This window comes from Gossypium hirsutum, chromosome A04, assembly GCF_007990345.1.
Source record: "Gossypium hirsutum isolate 1008001.06 chromosome A04, Gossypium_hirsutum_v2.1, whole genome shotgun sequence".
Classification (NCBI taxonomy): domain Eukaryota; kingdom Viridiplantae; phylum Streptophyta; class Magnoliopsida; order Malvales; family Malvaceae; genus Gossypium; species Gossypium hirsutum.
Window position 1 is genome coordinate 2,765,219 of NC_053427.1, and position 22,793 is coordinate 2,788,011.

Sequence of the window (22,793 nt, forward strand, 5' to 3'; positions counted from 1 at the left end):
GAACAATTCCTTAAAAGGCACTTAAAGGATATCTTGTAATTTTCAAGCTTCTTGAACTTGGTTACCAGAAGTCAAAACATCCATTTATGGCTATCTTGTATCTTTGTAGTTTAGGGAAGACAAAATCTTTCGGAAGACACAGAGAATTAGCCTTCATCGTTAATGTTTTTAAACGGGACAATGAAGCCAGCTCCAATAAGCTAGCAGTGGTTGCCTCCTCACCTGTTCCTTGAATGGCCCGTTCGCTGAAGCTGAAATCACTGATATATAGCTCTTCTAGTTTAGATAGCCTTTGTATCAAGTTCGGTGGAATTGTCAGCAATCTTATACTATTCAGTTCCCTTAACACATCTGGCACCCTCGCGAGATAACAACCACGGAAGTTGAGAATCTCAAGTTTCTTCAGCTTTGCCAATGGTGAGAATCTTAAGTTTTCACAAGGAAGAATTGATAAATTCAGTTGACATTATTTTCTGGTTCCAAGTTCTCACATGTATGCACATGCATCTTCATCAATTTTCAAGCACTCAGTTTAATTTCACATTTTTCTCAAGAATTCTTAGTCTAATCTTGGGTCAGATTGGATTAAACCATTTGACCAAATTTCACATCACACTATCTAAGATGCATTACCGTCAAATAAACAACATATTTAACCATTTTACAAATGGAGAAGCGCTTAAGACAGATTCTCTTATAGAACAAAAGGTCTACAGTAGCTACAAATATAAAGGGATTAGTGCAAAACATTCTTTCATTCCATTGTTTCAGTTAATGAAAGATATCTTTGCAACAAACTTCCCAAAAATGTACCTTCTATTTTTATATTATGAAGATGGGGTTTTTTTCCTGAAAAATGAATACTGATTTTAAATTTCAGGACAATTACAAACTTGTAAACAGACTAGCTGACGTCTGAAATGCAACACGATGGATGCACCAATGCAAACAGGTGACGACAATTAGGTTGCTTAAACGAACTGGTACATTGATTTTCATCAGAACGACGGCTTTTCCAGGCAACGGAATCAACAAGCAACCTATCCAACATTCTTTGGCCTGGAAGCATAAATAAATGATAGCCCAATACATTACTGCATCAGATTTCCGGTTCGGAAACTAAACTAAGTACCCGAAGATTTCTCGTTGGCATCAGAAATGTCAGAGTTCCGTTCCTGATCTCTCTTCCCCCTCCAGAGTATAATTTGTTCATCCTTGAACAAAATAGGTACACAAGGAACCAAGTCCTACATTTACAGGAAATAAGAAATAAACCTGGAAAATTAGTATTGGATTGAAGAACATCAACCATTTCTACTAAAAATTCTTGTAAACAGCAGAAACAATGAGAAAATAGGAGTAATACCCTTAGCTTTACACCGATCCTTTTGCAGTCACTAGTACCAACATGGGTGCAGTCTAGTCTAATCACCTCCTCAGTCTCGAATGCCTCCCGGACCCTGGCCACTACATTTACATACACTCCATTCCTCGCTGAACGTAAGATTTCATCATCAGTATTTACTCGAACAATCCATTTATTGTAATCAACGATTTTGCAAACAAGTATCTGAGGGCACTCTTTAAAGTTACAATATAAAGTACTATCTCGTCAACACTATACATAGTATGACTTACTGAGTTTCATAAGTGCAGGAGAGTGGAGTCCTCTATTTCTCATTTCCTTGGTTTCTTCGAACGTCAGGCCATCAGCAATGTTTTTCACAAGCTTCGGATATATAGGAGCATAAGGCTTCCATAGCATAAGAGGTATAACTGGTCGGTTTTGGGGATCATAGTTTCGACCCCTATACAAAATGAGGATATTTATGTGGCGGTAGATGATTTTCCCCCCAGATTTTTCCTATAGAAATTCTACAATCGAGATCAGCTAATAATAATCCAAGATTCCGAAAGAAACATTAGAGATTATTTTTTGTTCAAACCTCAAGGTGAAAGCAAACATTGTCGATATCAAGAGTTGGTACCCCCAAACACTTGATCCTTACAGCTTCAGCTCTCTTCCAATGATTATGAATGTCATCCAACATGTTGTGTGTGACCCCATTCTTCCCTAACACAAAACAAACAAACCTTCTCAACATTCCATTTCTACCCTTCATTCCAATCTATTATGCTACTCGGACTCAAAGTAAGTGTTGAATCCTCTATCGAAAAGACCGATCGATGTAAAGCTGCAACAACAAATAAGAGAAAGCCTAATGCAGGTAAATTTAGAAGAAACCCTTGCCAACGAGACCCCAGTCAAGCCTTCTCTAAATCCCATCATCCATTCCAATCTATGTTGCTCGGACTCAAAATAATCCGACTATCTATCTGACAATGAAAAGTAGGAACGACAAAAAGTTCCACCAACAAATAAGAGAAAGTCTAACGGACATATATAGAAGAAACATTTGCCACTGGCATCAAACTCAAAGCTATAGCTACATGGATTAATAAGGAACTATTCCATAATCCCTTAGAACCCTAAAACGAGATCGGGGTCATTTTCAACCCAAAACTTGGAATTTACATGATTTTCATTCCTTACCCAAAACTCCGTTTCTTCCTTGTCGTATGGTACTATGGTTTAAAAGGGAGGAGAAGGGTACTTTACGCTCACATCTGAACTATAATTACATCTTCTTTTTTTTATTTATGGTTTTCAGTATAATTCCATTCATACATTGAAAGGGAAAAAAACAGAATTACCCAGATTGATTTGCCGAGCGCAATCACTATGCCGATACTTTTCAACCAATTCCTCGATTTCCTCCTCTGTAAGCGGGTCACCAAGAACCCGTATCCTCTCCTCTTCGACCAAACAACTATCCACTTCATCTCGGACCGGCGCTGAAGTCCCGGTCCATTCCCTATCGAGCCTTCCAGGTCCAAATGGAGAAAACCTCTTTGGCTCTCGGAACCCGATGGGTTCGAGTGTCGGGTCGGTTTCAGAGTAGGAGTGCCTGAAGTCAAATGGGAGGCTTGACTTTGTAGGAGTCGGGTTCCCGTTTGGGGTTGGGTTGGGTGGCTTTGGTTTGGGTTTTGGAGGTTTGGAAATAGGGGAAAATGGAGGGTCGTAAGTGGTTTTGGAAACAGAGTGGGAGAAGGAGTAAGAGGAGTGTTTTGGGGGGTTCGAGAGTGGACGTGAAACGAGCTTTTGCATTGCTCTGGAAGAAGAAAATTGGTGGGTAATGCCAGTCCTGGAAATGGAAAACAGAACTTGAAAGAGGAAGAGGGTGATTTTTAGAAGTAATAAATCAAAGAGAGATATTTTGGAAATTAAAAAATAGTTCAGTATTTGTCGCCTTTTTTACTTTATAGCCCCATTAGTTTTGACTGTTTACATTTTCATCCCTTGATAATTGTTTTATGCAGTAGGATTCATCATTACACCACTTCTTGTGAAATGCAGTATTTCAATGTGAATTTGAACAATTATATGTCCAGATATATTTTGGACTAATTTTTAATTAGTTTTTTTAATGATATTGTAATTAAAACTAAATTCTTCAAAACAAAAATAAAAAAATTTAAATTCTAAACTTATAAGAATACAAAAATTTAGAGCATATTTAGCCTTTTAAAAACAACCCGAATAGCAAAAAATTGACTTTAGAAACATTACACCAAGAAATAGTAACATCAATGGTGAAACTAATAGAATCAATCTTTGGTTCTTTTACTCAATCTTTCATCCTTTAAGCGCCTTTGATCCCCAACCATGGATTCAAAAACATCCAACAAATTCTCCAACCCATCAACCTTCTCACCCAAAGCTTTCAAACTATATACAATGCTCTCTATGGTTGACAAACATCCTACCTTTGGTTGACTCCTTATTTCACTATACAAGCTCATCTTGTCCAAATCCAACCTCAAATGTGGCAAAAGTTTCAACCATGGATTCTCATTGTAAATTCTACCAGCTTTGGACCATGTCCCATCTAAAACAATCAAATTCTTCACCTCAAAATGCATTGATTTAAGCTCATCAACCCCAATTGCATTTTGACTTGGGAATAGAAGTACTGATCCTTGTGGAACCTTGATTTCAAATTCTTCATTTTCTTCTAGTTCCAGTTCCATGTTCCCTTCTAATTTCTTCCTTTCAAGTTTTTTCACAACAAATCCTCCTCTCAAAGCTTCTTTGGCCATTGTAGATGTCAATATGTGTTCAAATTTTGGCTTCTTCCCATGAATGTCTACTTTCCAAATATGAGAAAGATGACTAACAACTCCATACTTAATCATAGTAGCATTAATCACAACCCCTTCTCCATTTATAGCATCTACATTAGACCCTTTATCTAATTTCTCACAAGGATTCTCATTTTTATCAATCAAGTCCCTATTTTTCTCATCTTGACACTTCCCATCTCCCTTAACTTCGAAACCAGCTTTCTGGGTCATTTCCGTTTCCCTCACTTGATCAAACCCAGAACTTTCCGGTCCAATCAAACCTAGACCCGGTTCCAACAACCTGATTTCGAACCGGGCTTCAAAATCGACCTCCAAAACAGTAACTACATTGAGATTCTTGAGCCCTAATTTTGCAATTCTAGTAGAATTTAGAGGGTGGTTTCTTTCTAAACTGTGTTGAAGAATCGTTACACTTACGGAGTTGTCGAGGTTCCGGGTACGGATCCTACTGCAGAGGCAGACTCGGGCAGGTTTTGAGCAAGATGGACATATGGGTCTTTTTGGCTTTGCATCCGACTGGGTTGTAGACATTTTTAGGGTTTTTGAAGATTTGGGGATTAGGGTTTGCAGAGGATTGAATGGGTTGGTAGTGGTTCGAGAACGGATCCGGGTGCGAAAATGGATTAGCATTTGATATACTGAGTGGAAGGTTTTGATTGGGGCATCTGATAAATGATAAACCCTGGCATTGAACGATGCCGTTTCAAGAGATTTGGACTGTTTTTAGCATTTTCTTAAATATGAGGCCTTTATCTCGACATTAGTTTTTGTCCAAAAATTAAAACAGATCTTTTGAGAAATAATGAAAAATAAAGCATTATGTAAGAATATTTTTTTATGAATTTGATATTTATTATTATTTTTAAATTTAATCATTAATTATTTTTTAAAAAAAATATTAAATTTAATTTTTAATTGAAAATATTTGACTAAAATTTAAATTTTTTTTAACATTAGCGTGCTAACTTGAATGGTAAATTTACATGTGCTTCATACGGACATGCAATTATTTATCTTATATGTCATATAAACAAATAATTTAGCATTATCACTAAAAGTACCAAAATTTCAAAAATAATTAAAAAAATAATATTATCTATACTATTATTCAAGATCCTAATTGAGTTGGTGTTAAGATTCAATCAGACTAACTCAATTAGAAAAATTACAGAATTTTTTATTAAAATTTTAAATTTATCATTTAACTAAAGCTTCATTTTAATATATTTTATATATTTTTATTTTAACATATATAATTTATTATTTTCATCACGTTATATATTTATACTATTATTTAAGTCCTTAATTAAGTTGATTTCATAATTTACCTAAACACCAACTCAGTTAAGTAAATTTTATATTATTATTTATTATTTAAGCCCTTGACTAAGTTGGTATTATTAGTCAACTATACACTAACTCGATCAGAGAAATTAGAAAAATATATTATTTTGTATTTTAAATAAGTTATATTATTCAAAAATACTATTTTTATTTAAAAATATAAAAAGTGGATAAATTAAATAAAAGTAGTTAAAAAGACGTATGGAGCCTTTGACCAATTAAAACTTCCAGTTTCCACACGCCAGAAGAAAAAAAATCAAAAGCCAACCCATTTCTGATTTTCCATTTGATCTGTTCAACTCAAGTTTACTCCTAAATTTTCTCAAGGAAAACTCCCAAAAATGCATGATTTTTGCTTCACAATCCCTTATGGATTAATTCTTGTGGCTGGAGGAGTTATTGGGTATTGGAGGAAAGGAAGCACAGCATCACTCGCTGGGGGTGGTGGCACTGGGTTAGTTCTCATTCTTGCCGGATATTTGAGCCTTAAAGCTTTTGAGAAGAAAAAGAACTCTTATTTTGCTTTGGTTCTGGAGACTGGTAATGTTTCTCAAAATCTCTCTACTTTCTTTTTGTTTTAAATTTGATCTGGGTTTTTGTTTAATTTAATTAACTTTATGATTTATGTTTAGGCGATGAATGATTTTTGTAGTTTAAAAGTACTAAATTCAATTGGTGTTCATATTTCGGAGACTGAAAAGTTTGACTTTTTTTTTAAAGATTATTGATCATAGATGATGTTGGTGTATTCGTGGAAATTAAGAATCAGATTGGAATTCAAGTTCTTGAGCTTATTTTGCTGAAATTCTAAGAAAAATGATCCCTTTTTTTAGCTTTGAAATTATTCTTCTCTGCTATCATATATTTGACCCTCTTTAATCTTCAAAGCTCATTTGGCATCATTGTTATTCCAGGATGTGGGTTTCAGCTGCTTAAGCACCTTATCCCTTCAGTTTAAGGGTTGTGAGGGATTATGAGTAGAAATATGCCTTCTATTGAAACCAAAAAAAAAAGATTGTAAAAAGATTTTTCTGGTCCCTTTTAATTTTGATATTTGATCAAATCGGTCTCTCTTGAAAAAACAAAGTAATTTAAGCCCTCTCAATTTCGAAAATGAGCAACTAAAGACAATTAATCACAGTTTTCACTTTCCTCAATTTATCCTATGTTTATACATGTAAATTTTGTCTTAATTCTAAAAAATTCAACAAACTTAGCCTTTTACGAATACACATTTTGTTAGTTTGGTCTCGATTCTAAATTTGTTGATATCCAATGAGGGTTAAATTTGTCGAATTTTTTAAAATCAAGACGAAAACGAAAAAATTTGTAAACGTTGAAGATTAAATTTGTTATTATACCAAATAAAAGGAGGATAAACTGATGGAAAAAATAAACATTATGATTAGTTGTCCTTAGCTGTTCACTTTCAAAATTGAGAGGGACTAAATTGCTCTATTTTTTTAGAGGATCAGTTGCTAAATATCAAAATTGAGAGGGACCAGGGAGGTCTTTTTACCCAAATTGATCATAAAATATAAGCAGATTTTCTGTGTTTGTCATGTTCATGAAGGGAGACTTTTCTATTGTCTGCTTGCTGCTATCATCCATTTCAATGATGACAAATGTTGGTTTTTTTTTTACTGATTTATTATATACCTTTAAACCAGTTACTGCTGCTGTGCTGACATGGATCATGGGACAACGTTATTACCAAACATCTAAAGTTATGCCGGCTGGAATTGTTGCCGGAATCAGGTATGTTAATCTCCTATTTGGACTTTTTCAGTACCTCCATGTTACACACATCATGACTGAGTTCTCTACTGAGTAGTCTTCTAAGTTTTTTCTTGAATCACAAGATTCCTTAAATAGCTAATGAAACTCTTAGACAGGTAAACATGTCGTAAGACTATGACCTTATGTTCAGTTGCCTGTGCCGTAAAATAGCACCTTTCGAGTGTGCCAACTGTTAAACCTCCATTCCCGATTCATTTCATACCTATTGCATAGTGACTGCATGCTCTATTTCGGTACCTCAATTGAAAGTCTCGTGATCTTTTGATTCTTTAACAATGTTTATGTTTTCTGTATTCCATCACCAATCTACATTCGACTAGAAACCGATCCCCGTATGTTTAACTCTTATCATTTCTATTTCTAATATGAATTCTTTTACGATGTTCATGTTTATTTCATGTTTCTTAGTCTTTGGGAGCTACTAAGTAATATGTGATTTTCGTGGCAGTGCTCTTATGACCGGGTTTTACTTGTACAAGATCGCTACTGGCGGCAATCATTTCCCAGCCAAGACTGAATGATGAACACTGGTACATTGACATTACCAGTTGCAACAGATCTCTCAAGATCATTGAAGTTTAGCTGCTTGAATTGGAAAAGTTTAGTTACACAACATGTGCTGTACTTTCTTTATTTTTTGGACAATACATGTGTTGTACTTTGATGCGTGCATGAAGTTAAAATATAGCCTGTCTTGTATACCAAAGAACCTCGGTTTATTCTTTTACCAAAGTTATGCTGTTCCGTAAGAAATATTCTTCCTTTGAAGTTAGTGGAGTGAATGGCTCACTTAATTTTCCAATGAGATCAGGTTTGAATTGAGTGGTTTGATACAAATTCTAACATGAATTTTGCCACCTTGATATGTTCTATCAATTTCCAAAGACTTCAGGATGAGGTTTTTAAAAATATGTTATTAGTCTTTATATTTTGGCAAATTTTGAAATTTACTTGAAGAATTAAAAATCGAAAGTATTTCCTTAAAATTTTGATTGAATTGTCTTCGTATAACATGACTTATGAATGATAAAAAATGAAATATAATAATTTAAACAAAATTTGACAAAACTACCGACCATTAAATGGTTGAATTAAGATTTTTAAATTGAAAATGTAGGAAATAATATTTATAGTTTCCAAGTACAAGGACTAAAACTCAAAATTTGTCAGAACACAGGACTACCAACATATTTTAACCTTACACATTACATCATTCTTCATGTAAATGCAATAATCTAAGAATCATAATATCAGACAAGCTTTTTACAACTGAACATGTTCCCTAAACATGTAAGAATAAATAGCAAACCTGAAACCCATGAAGCTATTAGGAATAGTTTTTTCAGCTCATCCAATGCAAATCATAGAACACTACAGATCTACGTATAAAACTAAAATTCAACGAAAGAATTGATTGATTACGTAAATCTATCAGCATCATGTCGTTCTTCCATTTTATATATCATTCACAAGAATTCGGTACCTGACATATCCACTCCTAGTGTGACTAAGCATATTTACAACTGATATTGAACACAAATTTCTTGAACCATCTCGCATAAATTTGTCCGAAACGATAGATGTACTAACGGCAGAATCAAAGCTGTCTTAGCAGTTTTGCAGCCTGAAGTACTTTGGAGGCATAGAAGGACAACGTTCGTTCATATGGGCGTATGGTTCCATTGAATTATATCCGGGTAGTTCCATTCGATACTTCCCTTTAATCTGACAGTAAGGAAGCTTTACATCATCTGCGTCATTGCACCACTTTGGCAGCCGGCTTGAATCATTCTCGAAAAACTTTAAACTATAAGCATCTTTGATCTGTATGTTTCAGTATTAATTCAATCAACTCAGGGAAATTCATATCACCTTAAACAAAGATTTTAGTAAAAAGAAGCTCACCGTAAACTCGGTGACTTGAATAGAGTCGGCAATCGGATCAAAAAGTCCTGCCTCCTTGTATAATTCGAGAATGAAAGCAATGCATGATGTTGACTTCCCATCACTATATATCCAATTATCCTGTTCGGGAATGGTCAACAGTTCATCAAATGATGACCCGCGCTTTTCGGTTTCGACCAATATATCAGAAAGATTAAGACCCTGCAGTGAACACTATGGTTAGAGAAAGAAGACACTTTGAAGCATGTAGGTCAAGCTTCTCCTATCGAATCTTTTTGAAACTCTCAAACATGTAATTAAGCAAGTTGCATGCAATCTTCAAGATGTAAATCCCAAACAATTGAGATTGTGTTTCATGTGTGGACAAACCACAAACTCGATTTTAACCAACCAAGAAAGATACCATACCTGAGTTCCAAGCCGCTTGTTTAAGGCCTCGTTCCACATGTTAGCTGCATATTCGGGTTGTATTTTACTCCAAACTGTCATAACTGAAGCTACCTGTACAATCGTCAAGCAAACACTTAAAAAAACATTCAGAGGCAACTGCAGAGATGGAACAAGAGTCATAAGGAAACGACATTATTAAAGCTAAAATGTAAAACTAAAATCTTAGCATGAATGAGTATCTAAATACCAGGTGAGCATCCAATGGAGGAGGATAATTTCCACCAATGGTGTCTATCCAGCTAAATATCATGTTATGGTAACCATACGGTTTGCCTGCCATGCTTAGCGCGTACTCCCACGCAGCAGTCTCGTTAAACTTTGCTCGAACATCAGGATGCAGTGGTAGATATGCAATATGGGGATTAGAATCGTCTTTGTTCAGCTCAAAATCCCACCATTCATCCCATGGTACAATCGCAATGATATCTTCTCCCTACAAAACCAGGACGGATAAAATAATAATCAAGAGTCAGTAATAAGTACCAGTAGAATAACTCGAATAAAGGTAATCTTCAGGGATTAAATTCAGTACCTTCTCATTTTCATGTCCTGATTCACCAATCCATAGCTTCCCTTCAGAATCCTTTAAACAAACAGCAGTATGACCAGCATAAGCACCACTAACCCATTTCTCGAGAGTCTCAAAACCGCCCCATCGCCCACGAATTTTAGATATAGCAAGGAAATCTCCCGAGTGTACATCATCGACACTGATGTTAGTAAACCACGGCTGAGGTCGTTCTTCAAAAGTAGCCCCCATATGTTTCTCAAGAAACCCAATATTAGAATTCTCACCCCATCCGGTATTTGTAAACAAGGGAAACACATCCCATAGAGCCTGAAGTGTTCCAAGCATCCCTGCTTGCATCAGAAATATCGAAATCCCCCTGTTTTTCACCTAAATTTAAAAGTGACATACGAATCCATGTATGAGTTTGCAATAAACTAACACTTGATGTTAACTCAAAACTAACAACGGCAACTTACATATTCATACTCAGCTTTATCTTGCCATTCCTTGATTTCGAGCGTATGCTCTCGAGACAAAAAATAATAATCCCAAGTTACGCGGTACGGAGTTGCGAACACATAAAGATCCATACAAGTCCAACTATGGGGGTAGCTAACCTGTATAAGCACATAAGTATCATTTTCACATATTCTATATAAACAATTCTATCAGTATCCAAAATAAAGAATTTTTGCATCATTCTGAGCCTGAATTATGCGAACAACCTATATTTACACAAAAATATATCAATAATGTCCTCTAATTTCATCAAAATACTAAAACTAGGTATAGAAAACCCAAATAAAAACACACTCCCAAATTTGATAAATTAGGGTATAGAAAATCAAAATCCCAATCCCAAATAAAGCAATTTCCTTTCTCAATAAAATTTAAGCACTTTCAGTTCAAACCAAGCAATACCCAGAAACAACAACACTACAAAAACCTGAAATAAAATTTCAATTTTACGCACTCCCAAATCAAACTAAGAGACACCCAGATTTAGAAAACACTCAAAAGCTAAAGTGGTTTACCTTTATATGTAGAGTTCCACCACCAAATTCACTGCCGGTTTTGTTATGGAACTCCACCCAAGCCGTGTTCTCATAAAAGCACGCACCTTTCCAGTTCACGATGCGGTTCGACGATGAAACAGAGCCGACGAAGGACGGTAAAAGGTCAACAGGGCTGTTGAGAGAGTTGAGGACCGGCCACGAAACTTGTCTCGGTAATAAAGGTAGAACATCTCGAGGGTGAAATGGTAAATTTGCAGCTTGGACTTGTGAGATTATGAAGAAGAAGAAGAAGAAGAAATGAAGGAAACATCGAAATAAAGAAGAAGAAGAAGCCATGAATGAATTTCAGAGAAAACAGAAAACATCAAGCATAAGTTTTGCTGTTCTTATGTTTGTCATGCTTTTTTTTTCAGTTCTTTTTATTAGTTAATGATTGAATAATAAAATAGTAAAAATACTTGTGGGATGAATAATAGGGATATTTTGGTTTTATTATATTCCTTTTTTATTTTCTTTTTCCTTTTAAGCTTAGAAAAGACAACAAAATAAAATGGCTTTACGTTACTCTATTTTGTTTTTTTCCTTATCATATTTGGAATAATATTTTCTCTTTTTTTATGAATTAAAAAAAAAACTATACTTTGCTTATGGTTGGAAGAATACACAAAATTATTAGGTTTTAATTCTCTATCAACACTCAATGTCACGTGATTATATAAAAATAAAAAAATAAGCACTCTATGTCACGTGGTAGTAATTGATTTTGTGTATTAATTACAAAGTTATTTAGTCATGGACTTAATTCGTTAAAAGTATTAAGACTGATTTTTTTATTATATATCATGAAATTGACTAATTTGATCACTTTTTAATATGGGTTATCCTCGTAAAGTATCTACAATTTCTTTAAGTTAGACTCATTCACCTAATTTAATCACATTTTTATCTCTTTAGGTTAAAATCATTCCCTTGAATTTTAGAATAATTTACATCGAGTGTGTTTTTCTAGGTGTTAGAGTTATCGATGAGTTAACTTCCTTCAATAAATCTTCTGCAGCTACACAATTTTGAAAGAGTCTATAATTAAAGTGACGAATTCCACATAGATGATTCACACCATTGTTTGGCCTGAGATATAAATATAAGTACAAAGACCAATGTACACTCGAGAAAACCATGGGTCATCCATACCAGCATGGTTACAGACTGTAAACCTTAGATGCCATACTTCCGTTAACCCATTTTCTTCATCCCTAACATTTGACTATCTGGTGGCTTTTTTTTTTTTTTGGTCCCAACAACCATGTGCACTTGCCAAAAGTTGTAATCCATGTGTCTTCTACCCAAGTCATTGATTTTTTTTTTTTCAAAAGACAGCAGCTTTTGCAAAATTGCTCCTATATTCAAAGAAACCCAAAAAAATTTTCTCCCTCACTGAAAAGCCTTAATCCATTTCCCAAAGCCCTAAATCCCAACCTTACTAGCAACAAGTAACAGTTCATTCATTGAATAAGAAAGCGAACTAGCTAAGTATGATGGGTTTTCCCAACATTTTAATATTGTTTTCTCACTTTGATGCTTATTTGAAGCATGGAGAACCTGTAATCCATTTTCTTAAACCCTCAGCATTAATCATTAACTTTAATCCTTAAACACTTAATTTAAATTAAAACATTAGATGTTTTGGTCAAGGACTAACTTTAACCAAAAAAAAGAACCCCAACTATTTTACATAAGAACGAACTTCTGGAAATGCTAAAGCATCAATTGAGTCCGAAGACATCCTCTAACCTACCCTTAAATTGAAATTATGAGTTATGGTCAGTTCTATTTACGATTAGATTAGAAAGCGTACTCATACCCAAAAATATGTTTAGCATTTACAGAAGTCCATGATCATGAAAAGCATTTAAATCAAGAGAGTAAGAGTTTTCTTCAATTCAAGTTAGATTTTGAGGGGAATCCTTGATCTAACAAGGGATTGTAGGGTAGAAAAAGTTAAAAGGAAACTAATTCTGACATGAGTTTATTCGAATGCTTTGATTTATGGCGAAGCGTTTATGAAAATAGGTTAGAGTTTAAAAAGATCATGGGTTTACGACTATTACCAAATGGATGAGAATTTAGGACATATTTATAACCTATTACATTGTTAAACTTGACAATTATGGGATGTGATCTGCTATACACATAAGTTGACACCCACAAACGTTAAAGTCAATGTAACTCCTCCCTCCTAAAAACTATGGAATCTTTGCCAAATGAATTTAAAAAAAAAAAAAGACTGAACTTGACACTCATGCGTATCAAGTTTAATGTATTAAATTAGGGTTAGGGTTTCCTTTCTACGATTTAGAGTAAAAGAGTGCTAAACTCGACAATCATGGATGTCAAAGTTGATGTAATGTCTTATCATAGTTCGAGTTCAAAACACTTTTTGGAGATTTGTGATTGAAAGAATCTTTAACAAAATATTTAAATAACTCGACACATGTAGGTGTTAAGGTCCCTTTTACAAGAATATCACTTTTGCTTATCGAGTTTAGGTTTTGAAAATTAGTCTGTAAACACAAGACTTGATATTTCCTCTTCCCTTATCCAACACTTATATCTAAAGTCAAAATCCTAACCCATTTTCATAATCCTTAAACCTATATTTAAGTATTAATATTTAAGATTTAAAGTTTAGGGTAAATTTTGTACATTTGGCCCAAAAAAATATCAAAATAAAAAATACTTCTCCATTTCCTCCACTCAAAACCATTTGATAATTGAGGGAGATGGGATCAAAATTTATAGGATTTAGAGAAATAAATTATTCCTGTATGCTACAATTTTCATCTAGTATTACTATTTTGACATTCATTAGCTTGATAGATTCCTTCATTTGGTAATGTCAAATTAGTTGAGGAATTACCTCAAATAAATAGATGTCAAATTCATTGATCTAATATTGATTTGTCCTGCAAAAAAAAACCTAGTATAGATATGCTAGAGTCACTAACCTCTAGCTCAATATACTGGTTGTAGCAAAAGATTCCAGTAAAGGAAGATACATGGCATATATCTTGTTGCTTGACTTGTTTGAAAGTAGCATTCTCTTACCATCTAAAGCATCCAGGCTTTAATATATTGATCTGTCTCCTTAAGAGTTACATTACATAGAGGGATCCGTTTGCCTCCAATTATTGCTTGTTCGTCGATAAGGTTGGTTATTAAAGTAACATTTTCTTGCTTTATAGTCATTTCTCCGTATGGAAAATGAAATGTAAGAGATTTCAGCTTCTATCTTTCCAACAGCATGGATAAGCAACTCTAGTATCATTTGAAACTTTATTATTGTAGATATCACAAATAAATCAACATACTGTAACTGATTTCGCATACATTTATTCAACATTAGGAAGCTTAAATTTACCAAGTATGAACAACTAGATTTCTTAATTTTCCAAAATATCACCAATAACAAAAATTTAGTTTTATACAAGCTTAAAAAAAAGCTTAATAATAATAAAATTTTAAAAATTGAAGAAATATGTACCATATCCCTAACATGGTAAGCTACATGTTCTTTAAACCTTAAAGCGAATATTTTAGAGAAAATAAGCAAAAAATTATGGGGTTTTTTTCTTGTACAAGGAGGGAGAAATTTGATAGATTTTTTTAGAGAATTTTTGGTGAAAACAAAAAAGAATGAACACTAAAACATGAACTCAATACCCATAAATATCGAAGTACTTGCCTAAAAAATATAAAATTTAGAATTTAACTTTTAAAACCACCTATTTTCACCGAATTTTGACTTAGGATTAGTTTAGTATTGTTTCTTAAAAATGCTTTTGAGGTCAAAATCGCTTTTAGAGTTATAAGTAATACTAAACAAACAACTTTTAAATTCAAATGTACTTTTGAAAAGTGTTTTTCAACCTAAAAGCAAAAATAGTTTTTTCTAACTTCTGCTTTTGGCAAAAGTTTTTGTAGAAACAAAGGATAATTTTAACCCTTATAAAATACTTTATATAATATTTATATTGGATATGTAATTACTTTCTTATTGAAATTTATTTTAAATATATAATATATAATATTTAATTTTTTATTGGTTATGCTTTAATATTTAAATTTTAGTTTATATATTCAAATCAAATTTTATAAATAATTAATATTAATTACTATTGTATGCCCAAGGGCGAAGCAGAAATTTTTTTAGGGGACTAAAATAAAATTTTAATTTTTAATAGTCTATATCTTTATATTTAAAAGATTAAATTAAAGTTTCATAATTTTAGGGGGTCAAACTATAATTTTATCTTTACTAATTTAAAATTTTAAAATTTTTAAAAAGGCCAAAACAATAATCTTCCATTTTAGGGGCGAGACCTACTAGTTCTTTTGAATTCGCCTCTGCTTGTGCCACTGCTTACCAAACAAACAAAAAAAGGGATAAAAAAATTATTACTAAATATGTCACTAATAAATATATAAGTATATTTATAAAAATAATATATAAAAAATTAATGGAACTTTAATTAAAATGACAATTTTGATAATTTGTATAATAATTTTTAAATTTAATTTGAGCTTAAATCATTTTTTATATATCTTATATAAAAATATAATAAATTTCATTACTTACTTTTTTTAAAAATATTTTTTAATATTTAATTAATGTGGGATTAACTTATGATATAAGTAATATAAATATTATTATCCACATTAATTTACTGTTCACTTTAATTTATTAAATCTAACAAAATTCATCCAAAAAAAGGAAAGAATCTTAGTTAAATATTAATTTATTGTTCACTTTAATTTATTAGATCTCACAAATTCATCCAAAATTATTCTCACCTACCCCAGCTTTAATGCATTATACCTTGAAAGCAGCTTCAAGGAAGAAGATCCTTCCAAGGAACAACTATTGAGAAAAGAGGTTTTTTTTTAAAAAAATAATTTTATTATAAATTTCAATCATATCTGTTCTTTTTGACACAATATTTATAATTACCCATAACCCCTCTTTAATAAGAGTGTCTAAACGGTTAACCAAACTGAACTAGTATCAACCGAACTTTTTAATCCTTTAACCGTTAATAAAACCGAATATTTTTTTAAAAAAATTAACTGAATTGAAATATTTCGGTTACCGAATTAACCGAAATTTATATATTTTTGTTATTTTGGTTAAAACAAGTATAAAACATATCAAAAAAAATAAATTGATAATGTTCATTTGACCGAATTCACTGAATTAAAACTACATATAAATTGTCTTATTAATTATTAATTTCGGTTAATTACCAGATTTCGATTCGAATTAATCGATAACCAACCTTCCAAAATATCATCAACCAACCTCCGATCGAATTAATTCCGGTTTAAGCAAAATTTGAACACCCCTACTCTCTAACTTATAAATAGGAGGATAATACGTTTCAGCGCATTTGAACCTACATCGTCCTGTATTGACAACAATACCCATATTAATCGAACTAAAACTCAATCGATAAGAAAAGAGTTATACATTGCACCAAAAAGAATATGATATCATAAGTTTAATTATCTCACTTATTCATACACCAATAATAAAAATGAATCTTTACCTACCAAAAATAAGAAATGAATATTCTTCGCTTTGATTTGGAAGCTTCAAATATAAAATTAATAATGAATAGATAGGGTTAATATAGTATTTAGTATTTGTATTTAGTTTTAATATTCAATTTAGTATTTTAATTTTTAATTTTTTTTGTTTTAATTTTGTATTTGAGCTAGGCTTATTTTTTAATTTGGTAACTATTTTTTTCAAAATGATAATTAAGTTTTTCTTTGTTTCTACAAGTACATGCCAACAAATAATTTAAAATTATAAAAAAATTTATAAAAAGTAAAAAGGTTAAAACGAAGACTTAATTTAATTAAAAAATCAATCTAATAAAAAAATATAAACATTAAAAATAATTTGAAATTATAAAAATCAAAACTTTACTCAAAATAACTACATAAATAAAAACTGGTATATTATAGCTTTTACACTGTTTACTTTTACCCTGTACACTTAAATCAAAATGAGTTATAAAGGAAAACATGTCAATATTTTGGTAGTTAGTGGAAGCACTCATAGCTTCATTACTCCCAACTGGGCTAAGGAAGGAGAAGAGCTAGTACTACTCACCCATTAACTAGTGGCTAATGGAGAGAAGCTTTTTAGTACGAAGACATGTATAAAGCTATCATGGACTATGCAGTGACATCAAATTTAGCCTGATTTTAGAGTCATGCTTTTGGGAGGAAGTGACATGGCTCTTGAAGTGGACTGGATGAAATGTTTTTGTCCCCTGGTTAAGGATTTTAATAACATGACACTAAGTTTTAGCATGTAGGTCAAATTATAATCCTTAAAGGAGGCCACAAACAGCCCAGTCTGAAGGTTATTTGAAGGGAGAAATTTCAAAATTTGGCAGAGAAGGAACCTGAGATGTTGGGGGAACTTTATATGCTTACCATGGACACAAGAATCAGAAGTTCTAGGGATGTTGCAAATGTTACTTTCGGAGTATGAAGGTATCTTTGAGGAACCTTCAAGGCTGCCACCAATTAGAAGCCATGGTTATGCCATCACATTGAAGCAAGATGCTCAACCCCTTCATCTCACGCCCTACAGATTTCCCCATCATCAAAAGACTGAAGTAAAAAGGCAAATAATTGACATGTTGTATTCTTCCATAATACAAACTAGTAAAAGCCCTTTTGCTTCTCCTTTGCTCATTGGTTAAGAAGAACAATGGAACTTGGAGGCTTTGTTTTGACTATCGACAACTCTATCTGAAGACGGTTAAAAACATGTTTTTGATTCTTATGGTGGAGGATCTAATGGATGAATTAAGCCCAACAACAACTTTTTAAAGGGTGGATTTTAGTTTAGGTTGTTTTCACATTTTGTTTATCTTTTTTTTTTCCTACTATTCTAAGAGGAGGTAAAAGGAAAAAAAATCAACTTTTAAATAATTAAGTAAAAAATGAGCCCCAAATCAGAGTGGCGCAGCGGAAGCGTGGTGGGCCCATAACCCACAGGTCCCAGGATCGAAACCTGGCTCTGATATTTTTGACAATAATATTTCTTTTTACTTGGTTTTGCTAAGACCCTTAAACTTTCGTGAAAAGATCAATTAAGCCTCTCTGTGAAAAACACATTTAATTAAGTCTTTAAACTCTAAAATTGCATCAATTAAGCACTTTGACCAATGCTTTTCGTCTTTAATCGTTATAGTGTTAATTTGACAAGCATGACGCTCCATATCATTGAAAATTGCTGGCATAGTAGTGTCATGTCAGTAAAAAAATTAAAATATATAAAAGTAAAAGAAATATTATTTTTTATTTTTTTTACTCGAATGAGCTTGGAGAAATTGTCCTGGTTCATTTATTTAAAAACTTAATTTTTTTATAAATTAAAAAATAAAAAATGTTTTTTGAAATTTGTAAAACATTATTAAAAATTTTAAAAATAATAATTAATAAAAAACCATTTAAAAGTTAAAATTCAAAATAAATCTACAAATATGGATATCCAGATCCAATGTGAATCTGACATATATTTGTTAACTTGATTGTTTAGTATTTTAGTATCTAACATCATAGATCATGGATAATATGACTGACTCTCTCCATTGATGATCTTCAACTACTTCATTTTTTTGAAGCCTTGATCTGATACCTAATCACCCAATAACGCATGGTCTTAAAATTGCAAACATTATTACTAATCCAATATTAATAGTAACTTTGATAGGTAACCACCGTTCATCTCCGACCACAATGAATAACAAGGCTAAGTATGCCAAGTGCAAGCTAACCACATTATCCTGTTAATAACAACCATCAATTGCTTCTTTGCCTTGCTTTGAATGACTACAACTGAGGTCTCAACACATGGTTGTCTAAATTCATTCAAAGATCTATTTAAAGAATTAAGTAATAAATGAGCCTCAAATCAGAATGGTGCAACGAAAGCGTGGTGGGCCCATAACCTATAGGTCCTAGGATCAAAACCTGGCTCTATATCTTTGGCAATGAAAATTTTTTACTTGTTTTTGCTATGACCCTTGAACTTTTCTAAAAAAATCAATTAAGACCCTTTGCGTAAAACGCATTTAATTAAATATTTTTTCAATTTTTTACTTTGAATGACTTTGGAAAAATTGTCCAGGTTCATTTATTTCAAAACTTAATTTTTTTCTAAATTAAAAAAATAAAAACAATTTTTTAAATTTGTTATACATTATTAATTTTTTTATAATTTTAAATAAAATTAATTAATTAATAATTAATAAAAACCATTTAAAACTTGAAATTTGAAATGAATCTACACAATATCCACATTCAATATGAATCTGACATACATTTTGTTAAGCTCATTGTTTAGTATTTTAGTAGCTGACATCACAGACCATAGATAACACGATTGGCTCTCCATTGATGATCTTCAACTATTTCATTTTTCCGAAAACTTGATCCGATGCCTAATCACCCAATAACACATGGTCTTAAAGTTGCAAACATTATTACTCATCCAATATTAATAGTAACTCCGATAGCTAGCCACCGTTCATCTCCGACCACAACAAATGACAAGGCTAAGTATGCCACTAAAACAAGCATGCAAGCTAACCACATTATCTTGTTAATAACAACCATCAATTGCTTCTTTTCCTTGCTTTGAATGACTACAACTGAGGTGTGAACCACCACAACAACTAGTGAAGTGAAGAAAGAAATGGCATCAAAGATGAAGAATATTATAAAACAATGGTTTTGTCCTATCCTTGCTTCACCAAGAGAGAGTCCAGGTGGACTGTTTTCTTTTCTATTCACATATTGACTAGGAACTTGGAAAATACCAGCAAAAGCAACTCTGGCAATTAATACATCAACTACAGTAGTGGAGTTTATTGCATTGTTAAGCCCTTCAGAATGCATTTTGTAAAGCCTTTTGATGATCCCTTGTATGTGTTTTGGAGTTTGATGGGTAAGTTCTAGCTGATCATGCACTTGATGATTTATATCACTCACGGTTAGTTTCAAATTCCGAGCCGGATTCGGTGTTGCAGGCTTAATAAATCCAGCACTTTGAACCCCGTGTTGCTACAACGAGGCTGCTATCTCCGGTTGGGCGGTTTAGTTGTAATAGTAGTTGAAAGATTAATATATATTTATTTACTAAAATAAAATTTTATTTCTCCTAAAAGGTACCAATATAATTAAAACATTGATACACATAACATATTTTTAAACAAATAAATTTTAAAATTTTTTAATATAATTTAGAAAATTACCCTCAATGAATCTGGACAACTCTGTGTCCAGATTCATTCAAAGATTTAACTTGTACTTTTTTTTTATTAATTTTAAAATTTTTGAAATATATTTTTTCTATCTAAGAAAATGGAGTTTTAGTCATTTCTCAACTAAGTTGGTGTTTAATTTCAAAGTTAGCCTTGTCCTTTGTGACATTCTCAACTTTTCTCTTTTGCTTACTTGAGATTACTTATTGTTAGCCTTGTTGGAGTTTTATGCTCGTTGAAGTGGCTTTATATTGTGATATTGTAGCGAAACCTTCAAGTATAATGAAGCTTTAGATTGGACTCTCAAGTCTTTCAATTTTTACTCTTTTACTTCTATGGGATTTTCCACGTTAAGATCGTGTGTTTCATTTAGTTTATTGTTTATGGTTATTGTGGCAGATTTTATGTTGCATGAAGATATATTGTCTAATTGTGTTTGACATGATTGCTGACTTATGTTTATTAGGGGAGAAAGAACACCAGTTTTAATTTTAGTATTTGTTCAGTTTGGTTTCTTCCCTCAAACTGGTATTAAAACTTGGTTGTCATATTTTATAGTTATAGAAATTAAAACAAATAAAATGATAATGTTGAATGAAACAAATTATGAACTTTGACGGAATAGAATTAAAAACCTTTTATTTGTTAAGGCTTTACATCTCCTACTTTTTCCTACTTAAAAACTTGAATTTAAAAGAGATGAGGAGTGAGCATTTGAGCACTAGTATTTTTTTTTCCAATTTGTTAGAAGAACATGATTTCAACCACATTAGTCAAGAGGTATATGCAAACACATTGTGGAATAAACTTGAAACTTGTATGCCCTCAAAGTTTAGCAATAACAAGTTGCTCTTGTTTAAGACAATGATGATGACGACAATTGTGGAGAATCATAATTGAAACCAAGTTGAATGTTAAAGCAAAGCCCAACAACAACTTTTTGAAGGGTTGATTTTAGGATGTTTTCTCATTTTTGTTTTTTTTTTTAATTTTTTTTCCCTACTATTTTAAGAGGATGTAAAGGCAAAAAAAAAACAAAATTTTTAAAACTTTAAGTAACAAATGAGCCTCAAATCAAAGTGGCGCAGCGGAAGCGTGGTGGGCTCATAACCCACAGATCTTAGGATCGAAACCTGGCTTTGATATTTTTTTACAGTAATATTTTTTTATTTTTTATTGCTAACATCCTTGAACTTTAGCAAAAAAAGCAATTAAGCCCCTATGTGGAAAATGTATTTAATTAAGCCTTCAAACTCTTAAATTGTATAAATTAAGCCCTTTGACCAAAGTTTTTTGTCTTTGACCATTACAGTGCTAATTTGGTCGTTAACAATGCTTGCATGGTGCTCCATATCATTGAGAGTTGCTGGCGTAGCAATGCCATGTCAGTAAAAAAAATTAAAATATATAAAAGTAAAAGAAATATATATATTTACTTGAATGAGCTTGGAGAAATTGTTCAGGTTCATTTATTTCAAGACTTAATTTTTTAAAATTAAAAAAATAAAAATAATTTTAAAAATTTGTAAAACATTATTAAAATTTTTAAAAATGTTAAAAAAATAAAATTAATAAAAATCATTTAAAAGTTAAAATTCGAAATGAATCTGGATAACTAGATTCAATGTGAATTTGACATATATTTTGTTAAGCTCAATGTTTAGTATTTTAGTATCTGACATCATAGACCATGAATGTAAACCATGAATGTAACATCCCGATTTTGGGGGTTAGAAGAATTAAGGTTTACGTGTAAGTCTGACACTTCAGTTAGGTTTTTATATTTTTCGTGACAATTTGAAAACAACAATAAGCCTAGTGATTTAGTGATTAGGTGTTTGGCTTGTCTTTGGTCACGGGTTCAAGTTCTTGTGTTCGTTTAAGTGGGAATTAATTGTGTGGTTTTTGTTTCGTTCAATCAAGTTTCAAGGGGTAAGTATTGTGGTTAGGATTCTATCAATTGTTTTGGAATTTTCCATGTTGCAAACGAAAATTTCTTAGTTTTGGGTATTTGTGTGATTGAGTTTTCAGTTTGGTTTGGTGGCGATGAATCAATCGATTCTTGGTGCTTGGGATAGCGCATTTCAGGTGTGTGTTCCGAACCCTTTGTAATTAGAGGTCACTTCGGTTCTGTATCCATGAATTTCAGTAGGTTTGGGGGTGGTTTCTCGACATATAAGCATGTTCCCGCACATGGGCGGTCCACATGGCCATGTG

The 22,793-nt window shown here is 32.3% G+C and overlaps 4 protein-coding genes and 1 non-coding gene across 5 annotated transcripts; 2 read left to right on the plus strand and 3 right to left on the minus strand.

Annotated features, from left to right (window-relative positions):
• Positions 1-674: 674 nt before the first annotated feature.
• Positions 675-3,249, minus strand: LOC107903341 (CRS2-associated factor 2, mitochondrial). Its single transcript, XM_016829355.2, has 5 exons — positions 2,716-3,249; positions 1,947-2,074; positions 1,639-1,864; positions 1,367-1,494; positions 675-1,247 (listed from the first exon to the last, which is right to left on the minus strand). Exons 1-5 carry the CDS (start codon positions 3,167-3,169, stop codon positions 1,125-1,127), a joined length of 1,059 nt encoding a protein of 352 aa, XP_016684844.2. The 5' UTR covers positions 3,170-3,249; the 3' UTR covers positions 675-1,124.
• Positions 1,946-4,920, minus strand: LOC121227861 (uncharacterized). The gene has a single exon (XM_041110741.1). The coding sequence runs from the start codon at positions 4,834-4,836 to the stop codon at positions 3,670-3,672; it is 1,167 nt and encodes a 388-aa protein (XP_040966675.1). The 5' UTR covers positions 4,837-4,920; the 3' UTR covers positions 1,946-3,669.
• Positions 4,921-5,727: 807 nt separating this feature from the next.
• Positions 5,728-8,099, plus strand: LOC107903343 (protein FATTY ACID EXPORT 6). Its single transcript, XM_016829357.2, has 3 exons — positions 5,728-6,090; positions 7,221-7,308; positions 7,799-8,099. The coding sequence occupies exons 1-3, from the start codon at positions 5,892-5,894 to the stop codon at positions 7,869-7,871; spliced, it is 360 nt and encodes a 119-aa protein (XP_016684846.1). The 5' UTR covers positions 5,728-5,891; the 3' UTR covers positions 7,872-8,099.
• A 665-nt stretch (positions 8,100-8,764) lies between these two features.
• LOC121227862 (uncharacterized) lies at positions 8,765-11,885 on the minus strand. Its single transcript, XM_041110742.1, has 7 exons — positions 11,251-11,885; positions 10,693-10,833; positions 10,238-10,603; positions 9,893-10,138; positions 9,664-9,756; positions 9,256-9,456; positions 8,765-9,174 (listed from the first exon to the last, which is right to left on the minus strand). Exons 1-7 carry the CDS (start codon positions 11,566-11,568, stop codon positions 8,959-8,961), a joined length of 1,581 nt encoding a protein of 526 aa, XP_040966676.1. The 5' UTR covers positions 11,569-11,885; the 3' UTR covers positions 8,765-8,958.
• Positions 11,886-18,262: 6,377 nt separating this feature from the next.
• On the plus strand, positions 18,263-18,334 carry TRNAM-CAU (transfer RNA methionine (anticodon CAU)). Its single transcript has one exon. It is a non-coding gene; the product is annotated as a tRNA-Met (tRNA).
• Positions 18,335-22,793: the final 4,459 nt, after the last annotated feature.